At 37.7% G+C, this 11,075-nt stretch overlaps 1 protein-coding gene across 6 annotated transcripts in view; it reads right to left on the reverse strand.

The window, feature by feature from the left end:
• The window catches only part of ATP2B2 (ATPase plasma membrane Ca2+ transporting 2), a 744,290-nt gene that overhangs the window by 344,832 nt on the left and 388,383 nt on the right, over window positions 1–11,075 (reverse strand). For 3 of the 6 annotated variants that reach the window (XM_019505106.1, XM_019505108.1, XM_019505110.1), the window contains exons 5-7: window positions 5,202–5,327; window positions 2,562–2,594; window positions 1,028–1,117 (exon numbers count right to left, since the gene is read on the reverse strand). In XM_019505106.1, the coding sequence (XP_019360651.1) occupies window positions 1,028–1,117; window positions 2,562–2,594; window positions 5,202–5,327 (249 nt within the window). The remainder of the gene's footprint in view (window positions 1–1,027; window positions 1,118–2,561; window positions 2,595–5,201; window positions 5,328–11,075) is intronic. The other 3 variants (XM_019505109.1, XM_019505111.1, XM_019505107.1) reach the window with 2 other exon arrangements.

Here is an 11,075-nt window from a genome sequence, read left to right on the forward strand (position 1 = left end):
ACATACAAAAACCTAAGTTGGTATCTATCTACACCATTTAACAATTCAATTAGACTACCAGAAAGGATGTTACAAAATTATTAGCATGCTAAGAAATGGGGTCAAGAAGCAGTACAAGGACAAAGTCCAACCTGATTACAGTAATATTTTGTAATAAACAAAAGCATCCCAACCAAAATGCAAAAGGAAACTGTTTCTTTCTTCAGTCATAACCTCTTTCAAAAGGATTTTATTTTAACATTTAGGTGAAAGATAACTCTGAAGTGTTGCAAGCTGTATCACAGGCTGATTTCTGACCCCGGTACTATTTCCCAAAATTATATTGAGACAATGACTGCTTATAAGAGTGCCACATAGGAAAAGCAGAAAGTAAAATACATTTAGAATAGTGCTGTATTTCAAATCTATGTTGATAAGTATGTAAAGGAAAGTTTCACATTGAAAATATTGTAATAAGGCAATTTCATTTAAAAGCTTTTGAAGATCATAATTCCTTAAATCATCTTAATCGTAACTTTTAACTAATGATAAAAGAAAAATCATAATTCCTTTTTGTTCCTTTTTCTTGCTGTTTCCTTGCTATTCAGTGGGTGCATCTATATGAGACACTGTGTCACCGTAGTGATGAGCTATGGCGATGCAGCTTGTTGCTACAGTGACATATTGTTGGCTGGTACTAACCATGACACCACTACTGAGCAGTAGCAATGAGCTACTGCACGGTAGCTCATTGCTATTGCACAGTAGGGTCAAAATGACCCATTCAACATTGGGACTGTGCAGTACTGGCAGGTACTGCATAGTCAGGGGCACATGTAGATGCACCCACTGTGAATAAAATATGTAAATTCTTAGTCACATTGTTGTTGTGGTATCTCTTATAAGCTACTGTATAGTTTATGGAGCAGGAGCTCTGAAAAGGTAATCCTATGCACATACAATATCTGCAGTTTATAAGAGGAAGAGGGAATCATATAGTCAGGAGAGAAATCCATTAAATAAAACAAGCTAGGTGTTCTTGACATACCATTGACTAAGCTGGCATTTGTATTATCAGTGGCATTTGCGCCTGCTGCATCATCAGCTGAAGGAGGGTGGGAGGAAGTATGGGAAGAATCTACTGAGCAATAATGGATAGAAAATAATAATAATAATAAATAATAACAACAACAGAAACAAATTAACTTGACAAAACAATAACATGTATGGACTAATATAACTTTGCTTTCTCCAAAACAAATTTGTTTAAAGTAAAAAACACAATGCATAAATGAAGTCATTATATAGATGTTACCAAAGTCAGAAAACACATACATGAAATATTAAAAAAAAAAAAATGAAAGACACATTCATGCTAAGTAAACAGAGTTCATGAGAATGAACTGTACCTACTGGAATTTTATAACTCTGCTCTTGTATGTGGATATTTTATATCCCTTTTTTTTTTTTTTTAATTCAGAATGGCTTGAATAGAAATTGTGTTGGTAAATGCGCTATTAGTCTGTGGGATTTGAAATATGACGCATTACATTTTATAAATTATTACTACTGGCACAGCTATTACGTACAATGTATGGGTCTAGAAGTTGTGTTATTGTCACCTATTGAATATGCTCCCTGATTTCAAATGGAGAAATGGCATTTTTTCTGTACTACATATATTTTGGGAAATACAAAATGTACAACAGCTTGTCTAATTTGGTCTCTGTTTGAAAAATACTCATTATCCTACACAATTATAAGATATTGTACAATTATATATATGTTATGATAAAAAGAATCATAATAGAAAATAAACTCTCATGCCCCTATATTAGGGGAATATGGTCATATAAATGTACCTTCGTAACTGGAAGACAGAAAATTCCCTGAAGATTTTATTTACTATTAATGTGTATATGCACTAGAACTGTGAAAGAAATTCTCAATGAATAATTGATTCCATGAATTTTGCCTTTTTAATGGTTCACTGTTCACAAGCAAACACAAAAATCCTCACATTTTATTGTTTGAAATTCATGTACTTTCTCAATAAAAAGTTTTTTGTTCATAATTGACAATTTCACATTGTGAAGGTTAGTTATCCAAGAAAAGTCATGGTATTTCATATACATGTAGCAAAGTGTAACAAAAAAAAAAATAAAAGAACAATAAAATACAGAATTTGAAATTCACCATGTTTTAATATTTATATGCCAATTTCAAATTGCATATTTGATTGCTATAGTCATAATGAACAATGGTATTGGTTGCATACCATTTGAATACCCATGTAAACCCACGCAAAAGAAAATGCTAATAGTAAATAGCATATTATAAAATTTAAGTTACTATAATTTGCATTTGGAGAATAATAATTTGTAGCACCAATAAAGCTTTAGCACTCAACTGTTTACAGAAAAGAAACAAGAAATAGTTTCAAATTAGATCATACAGAAATTAATTTTTTAATTGGAAAGAAATATCCCAAGATAATTATTATATTTAACCCTGATTTGTACCACAGTTTTGCAGAGGCTGCAGCTACAAGCCTCTGCCTTTGATCTAATTTCTTACTGTACCTGAAATCTGATGTCCATCTTCCTGTTTCACACCTGTATGATGATTTTTACAAAATGTTATTGAGGGATAAAGGCATGCAACTGAGAGAACTGAAATGCAGATACATGCAACTGACAGGATTTGCCAGCTTATATACAATGACAGTATTTTTGATTTCATGAATGTATCCCACAAGCAGGAGTGCATAGGCACACTGCTGCACCCACCCACAGAAGTTTGTAGGGTTAGATTCTTAAGTCTTAAAAAAAACTGACTGGTGTTTTAGTTGTGTGGTTCCAGTCAGAGTTAATGTCTGTTATATGAAATTCTTGCGCATTTTTCTAAAAAAAGGATGCCTTTCAGCACTAATTGTAATCATATTTTGTTCAGTTTCTTTGTTATGTGGATTTCCTACTTTTTGTTACAGGATACAAACAGTAGAGCATAGTGTTTATATCAGCACTAAGCAAGAGGATGTACACAAGGAAAATCTCCTTACTCAAAAGCAAATGGGCACTCCAGACAAGCTATAGCAGTTTTAAGTAGATACTGGAGTTTTTAGATCCCACTCACCATGCTCATGTGAACTACCAAAATAGAAGTTGTCACTCCTGCCTAAAAGTGGTTTTGTTTGTTTTGTTTTTTGCTTCTATTGCCTTCAATGAGTACAGCAACATGCATTCAGATATTGATCAAAAAACAGAGCATGAAGCTTTGAGAAACATCAAACATTCTCTCATTAAGTACCCAGATTTGGATGATTAGTGGTTACTCTGCATCTCTGTGGAAGCTGTATGGTAAAAAATGTGTAATGTAATTTCAAAAGTAAAATATATATGTTCCTTTGCAAATATAGAGTTGAGTGCCACCACCTAAGTGACCCACATAATAGTTCTTGCCAATAGTGATCACACTGTTAGACTGAAGGTATAGAAATTGGGAAATTTTAGGCCCCAAAAACCATTTAAGTCTTCCCCACTGGTATTCATCCTCAAACATATGCAATGCAAGGCAAAATTAAATAACTCCCCCAGATCAGACTTACATCAAGTAAAAACATCAGGTGATGTTACAACTTTTTTATCAGTGGAAACGTATGAAATTTTTGGAATTTTTAAAAGTTGTATTTGTTGACCCTTAAAATAAATAGGATGCTGGACATTTGTACTCAGGTTAAAAGTACAGCAACTGGACTTCAACAGATGACAAAATGACTGTGTATACATAAATTTAGACAGAAGCACATTAAGCAGTTTATCCTTACAGTGTAGCCTTAAACTTGGTAGTTTTTCCTGACTTTATCATACAACAACATCTTTAGACTTCTAGTTTTCACTGCCTGAGACCTGAAGGTAACTGTAACTCTTTATTAACCCCCACTAGGCATGCCTACATGAGATGTTTACTGCACCGTTGACTAACCACACAGTAAAGTCTCAGTGTCTAGACATGCACCGCTATTAGGGCACATGAAACTAAATAAGCTCCACAGCAGAATAGGAATGATAAATACAGGTACTACCCTGCTGCAGACTTTATTCATGTACAGCAGCACACATGTAGATGCTGACTGGCTGGCTGGGGCATGAGGGTGCTTCAGTGCAGGGGCACATTGATCCCAGTAGGAGCAGCCCTGGGCTGGTGGGCTAACTGCCCAGGCCCCCAGCCATCTGGGGCTGCTGTGACCCAGTTCAATGTGCTGCAGTCCTAGCACATGTGCAGACCATGCCTGGGAGCTTCCCAGGAGAAATAAACTGTGGAACAATAAGCTCCACAGTTTATTGATGCCCCCTAATGGCATGTATAGATGTGTCCAGTGTCACCAATATTGCTTCCAATATTCTGACTGGGACCTACCAATTCTAAGGAAATATTTGTCTGTAACCACTGAAGGCCATGTTCTGTTCCACCTATTGGGCATCTAAGTGTATGTAAGTTCCTAAGAGTGAATCAATTCCATCTTGCTTGAGACCCTGAAAATTCATTAATGCATTTACTTGTGTAACAAACCAGAATTTTTCCCTTAAGACTGTTGCAAAAAAAGCAGTGAGGAGGAGGAGGACCTACCCACCTTTTGTAGGAACACTATTTCAGAGAATCAAGTATGGTGGAATAGGATTGCATTTATGTGCATACATACACTTACATGTTTAATAAGTATGTGCTCATCCAGAAAGCTAATCCATAACAAAAAAATCTACAAAACAGACTTTTACCATTTAGGTAAACAGAAAGGCACAACTTTTCCTTCTTTTCTTTTTGAAACTTAAATGTGTTGTTTCTATGTCAGACTTATGAATAACAATAGTACATATATATAAATTCATATATTAATGTGTTATATCTATTTTTATGAAATGTTGCTAATTGTAAATTTATAGGAAATTATTAAAAGGTAATAAGCAGAGTATATGCCATTCTTTTTTTTCATTTGATTACATGCTGCAAGATTGCAACTTTAAATTGAATGCAAAAAAAAAATCTAATCATTGTATAAAAAGCAAGAATTTATTGCATTCCCTCATAACATGCATGAGAAAATTTATATAGAAAAGTACTTTTAAATACTTTTTCAGTTCTCAAAAACTGAAGCAATTTTCATTTCTGAAGAGTCTATGAAAATAATTTGGGAGCACCTACATGTGTTCTAGGGAGGTTACCTTTCTTATCTTTCTTTTCTTCTTCTTCTCCACCAGCACCTAACAGAGTAAAGATGATGCCCGTCTGAGAATTCACACCCACAGCAGTGACAAGCATTCTCCCAGATCCCTCCATGACATGGGTACCTAAAAATGAGAAGTTAATATAAAAAGTAGAAGTTAATATATGTGTATTAATACTCATAAAAATGTTTCTAAAGTCTGAGTAGGCACAGATTCTGCCAGAGCAGTCAGTGGACCCGATTCTGTTCTTAGTTACACTGCAATAAACCTGGGGTAATTCCACTGATGACACCCACCAAAGAATCAATCCTTGTCTTTGTAGTTAACAAATGCTTAACTACATATCTCAGAGTACTGATAAACAGGCATATTTTGTTATCCGGCACCCCTGATTCCCCATGGGTGCCGGATAACAAAGATTTTGCTGTATTAGGAAACTGTTCAATGTATAATTTTCCATCTAGAAATTAACTCAATAATACATGAATAGGTAACTGCAGCTCTCTTTGAAAGACTTTTAGATGTATAGCAGAGGAACAATGATTCTGAGCATTATAACAAGAAAATCTATAAATAAAGTGAAACTTCCCAAGAAGTGGTACAAATAATGAATTTTCTATTTGGAGAAAAAAAAAGAGTTGTAAATTTTAATATAAAAGATCTATAATCAAATTAACATTAGACTCCAGTTTTACATTGAGTGTTGCTAAAAAAGTTTGGAGGGAAAAAACAAGATTATGTTATGCTGTACTTTTTAGGCAGTTTTACAAAATAATGAGAAAAAGGCTGGTTAGTCATCAGAGTATAACAGTAAATGTGCAAAGGAAAGTACCAAACTTTGCCAACTCAGTCATTTAATGTGGTGATAAAGTCTTAATCTTAAATCATTAGTCAGCTAATGATTGGATAAAAGGTTTAAAGACCAGACAGGGCTGCTATTGTTTAAATCATTTACCTGGATATGTACAAAAGAATGAAAACCAAACAGCAAGTTACTAATCTTGCCTGCAATTTTCTAATCCTTCTTGTCATTTCTGTTTACGATTTTTATTCCTTTTTCTGTTTGTATGGTAATGACTGCCCAGTTTTTAATAATGTGACTTTGGATTTGTGGAATATCTAGTAACTATACATCAATGCTACATACTTATCACAACACATTTTACTTTCTTTTTCTAGTATTTTCCCTGTGCCCCCAAAATGAACATAATTAATAAGTAGATGGTCACATTCATACTATTTAAATTGGAATGTGTCAGACTAATTAATATACTACGCAGGCCTTATTCACATCCAAATATTTTATAGAAGTGGAAAGATTTAGAAAAAAAGATTACATGCAGATGAATTTTAGGATTTTTTTTAATCCCTCAAAACCACCCTTTTTGGAATGGAAAGATTGTGGCACTGAGACTGTGGTTTATTTTGCTCCTTTCTGCATAAATGAATAGTATTAGTTAGGCTGCACCATTCGTGTCCATTGGGGATAGGCAGGAGTCACACTTATGTCATGTATGTGGTACTACTATGTAGTAATGTAAGACTACTGATATGTACTCTAGTTACTGAGATAGACTCTGTATCTTACATGATGTATTGGAATGCTTACTATATGCTTAAAATGCCTTAATTTGATAAGGGCTATTGGAGGGACAAACAGGAAATGCAGTAGCTTTCCAATTAAGGACATCTTGAAACACATCTGAAAGACAATAGGATTTGTCAAAAGCACTAAGTAGCTTTCAAAAACACTTCCTGAACAGGTAGAGAGAACTGGTTTGTAAATTAAGTGAAAAGTCTGTCATCTAGAGCCCATGGAGGGTCTATAACAATCTTAGACTAACCACATTTCTCATGTGGGAGGTGAATATGCACCTGATAAAGCAATACTATAGACTGTGCACACATTTAGCTTATAGTTTTCTCTTAAGTGCCTTCTGACCAAACAATATGCTGCTTTAATGATACTCTCATCACTGGTTACTGCCAACCTACAGGTGTTAGATAAACATTGGATTTACTATGGCAACCATGTTTAATAAACATAGGGGACAGGTACAGATATTTGACTTTTATCAGTGTAAGTGCTCTGAAACAGGTCTACCTATACCTGTAACAAAGCATAAGTTTGGCACGCAGAACCAGTCTATATCCATATCAGAACAGAAGTTTGCCCCACGGGGCATTTGTCCACGTAATTGGCATTTATCCTCTAAAAATGTTTGTGGTTTAATTTTCTTAGTTTATGATGACTAAATGAGTAAAGTGGATGTGACTTACCACATAATGGTTTATTATGACATAGCTAGTAAAATGCACTAGGGGGCACGTCAGAACAATTTTACCTGCCTGCCTTTTCAGTTCTACTTACTGCCAGGTGGCTTTTTAGGACAAGAAATGCCCAAGGAGAGTCCTCCCAAAGGGCTTCACCCTCTTCTTCCCCTCACTTTTTTGGGGGGTTTGGTGGGTAAAATCTTTTTGTGCAAAAGCACCCCAGAGGCTGCCTGCCTTCTGCCTTGCCCTGATTCCCTCGTTTTTTTTGGTGCTTGTTGAAACAGCACTTTTACCTCCCTCTTTTTCTGCATGCTTTTTGCACTGGGTGTAGAGAACCTTAGGGCTACAAAAGTGTTGCATCTCCCACACAAGCATTGCATCTCCCATGTACCCACTTTACAAAGCTGTCTCCAGCATTTTTTTTTCCTGCTATGTTTTGCACAGGGAAGAGTTCTGTTTTGGTGGGTTTTTGGGGCTGTGCTTTTTGCACACTTTTGCAGCCCACAGGAGTTTTCAAGCACTTTCCATGCCGGTGCCACACTGTCTGGTTTTTTAACACTAGAATAAGGCCGCTGTGGGGGGGAGGCTGCCCCCCTGTGGGTCTATAAATTTGTGGACAGGGATCGGGGTGCATATGCTGTATCCACAAACAGAGAATGGGACTCAGTCCAGTGGGACACTTGCCCCTGGTGGCATAACTGGTTCGACCGTTTTGACAACAGTGCTAGTTGCTGATGTCAGTGCAGCGTTCTACTGCAGGATGAGACTGCTTTTGGAATCCTTGAAACGGGACACCCTGAGCTGCTCCACAAGCAACGCCTAGGTAAGTGAGACCCTTGGCTGTGCCCTGAGGGAAGGTGGCTTGCATTGTTTACTTACATTTTCATGTAAATAGGATTTAATTGCTGTGAATGTTGGTGCAAGCTATCCCACAATATGAAGTCCTGCAGTCACAGGGCAAGGTTTCAAGGCGGGGTGGGGGATATACCCTATGTCCCTTCTCACCCCTCCTGCCTCCCCCACTCCCCCCTGCCCCTGCTTGCATACAGCAGAGGTACCACTATTTCAGGGCTGCATGGTGCTTTTACAATACAAAGTCTTATGCTCTTAACTTCCTCCTCCATCCTATTTCTAGTTCCTGAATGCTATGTTTCATATGCTTCTCCTGCTGTGCACAGCAGGTAGAAGAGAAAAACAGAAGCCTCAGATACTTGCCTGACGCCACTTCCATCTCCAGTAAAAATGCTGGCAATGTCACTGCCAGGTGCCTCTTCGCTACTCTTAATATGGTGATTTTACTGAAAAAAGCATGTGGGAATTCACCATTAACCTCTCTCTGCCATGATGTAGACAAGTCCTCGTATTCTGTGAATACATCAGCAACTAAAGCTTGGTCAACCTAGTCCAAGCAGCTACTTACTGAAATATACTTCATTAGCTCTTTTCAAAGATCATGTATGTAATGTTTCTTTTTGTTTGTTTCTCTCTGTTTATGTAGCCATTTATTTTTATTTATTTTTTTACTAAAATGTTATTACCTTATTTAGGCTCAGTGTATTCTCCATCCACATACAAATGAGCACTATCATTTATGGGTGCTGGGTCTAGCAGGTACAGTAAAATAAGTCAAATGAAGTTTTGGTCTTAGGGTACTGTATTTTCATAACGGTGATAATTGTAATATCTCATGTGTCCGACTTTCTCAGCCTCCCTCCCTTCCTTGCTGTCTGCCTTCCTCTAGTGGCTGCCCAAAGATCTGAGGTGCTAGACCCCCGCCTGGCCCTGATTCCTATTTCCTAATGATTGTGCTCTTTTGTATCTTGTGAAAACAATTATCCCAAGAAATTCTGTGCATGCTAAGGAATAAATTAATAATCATACTAGTAATAATAGTAATAGTCATAAATGACACATGCATACATACATGCATTCATTCATACATACAGTCACCCTAATCCCTCATACATAATCCATTCATACATACAGTCTGTCTTCCCCTCTCAGGATTTAGTACCTGCGGCCTTCCTGTAGCAACTGGAGTGATGAGCAAAAAGTACTCATTCCTGTGTACTAACCATGCCTCAACAAATGAACAAGCCCTCCACAGTGGAAGATTTGAACGCAGATATTGCTGCAACCTTCAGACTGTCACTGCAGCCTCAGCAAAAGCAAAGGCCTTCATCACTCTCTTCCCTCCTGTATAGTGGGTCTTATTATTAGCTCCCTCTTCCCTGCATCTTTAATGACATCAACCCCTATGACCATTAGTGTGATTTACCAATTTTAAATCAACTTTAATGTAAACAAATTCAATCAATCAGTCAATGAATGCTCAGTGGTGTTTGGGCAACAGCCCTTCCTCTTGACCTGCCCTGCAGGGGTGCTTTATGCAAACTATGGGGGTATGGCTGCCCAAATGGAGAGGAGGGAGCAGGGAGGAGACAAGATGCTTTGTGGGGCTTTTTGTCACCTGGGATACACTCTGTCTTATTGACTGATAGATATATAGACGTCCCTTCCATTGGCATTCTTTTAGTATCTTCAGCCTTAACATTTTTTGGCATTCTCTGGTGTCAAAACAATTCTGGAGAATGACTAATATTATAGGTACGGTTTCCTCCTGAACATCTGGAATCACACTCCTTTCTATTAGAACCCACTGTTAGGGAGCTATCAGATATGTTATCTTTCCCTAATTCCCTATCTGTTTTGTTCCAGTGTTTCATAAGTATTTCAATAGGAACTACCTTTCCATTTTTTTTCTTCCTTTTCTCAGGGGTCATAGAGGGGTAGAATCTGTCTGTACTCTCCACACCTCTGGTATACATATCCCATTCACCGAGTAACTCTTTTGCCTGTCTTCCAAAAGAGACAGCCTAGAGAAAATGCCCTGTTCACAGGTCCCTTAAAAATCTGCAGGGTCCATTTCCCTTAGTAATCCTTTTTCTTGAGTTTCTTCAATATGACAGTGAATCTTTGTATTGATACCATTCAGTCCTGCAGAAGTGACTATGCTCTTTGTGTTGTTTAAATTCTCATTTTTCACCAATGTCTTAATGTTTGGGATTTTATTTTGTTTCATATTATTACTTTCTTCTAAAACACCATGTAAAGTGATTTGTAACGTATCAGAGAAAATGGGTGTTCAATTACTCTCTTTCACTATCTGAGCTCATTAAAGAATATCCATAACTTTCTTTTAATTCATCCCAAGGATCTTTCAAGACTGTAACTGTACCAGGAAAGGGCCTCACTCCCTCTTCCTCATGCTGCAGACTGACACACACAACAACAACAACAACAACCACACACCCTTCTTCCTGGTTACTGGCCATGGCCCAGGGAATGAACAAGCCCTGATGTCACTTTCTACCTAGCTCCCTCTTTCCCCACAGCTTGGGGCTTGCACTTTGCTTACCACCTCTGCCTCCCTGGGCTTCTTGGGCAAAAAACCTCCCTCCTTCCTGCCTCATGGCTTGGGTCATAAGTGTGGTCATACAGGGTGTACTGGGGCCTCTAAGCACATGCCCTTCCCCCCCACCCCCCCCGGCCAGCCCCCCCCCCAACCCCCTCCCCCAGCACCCCCCTCCCCCCCCC

Source organism: Gavialis gangeticus, unplaced genomic scaffold, assembly GCF_001723915.1.
Source record: "Gavialis gangeticus isolate Ggan-Ray unplaced genomic scaffold, GavGan_comp1, whole genome shotgun sequence".
Classification (NCBI taxonomy): domain Eukaryota; kingdom Metazoa; phylum Chordata; order Crocodylia; family Gavialidae; genus Gavialis; species Gavialis gangeticus.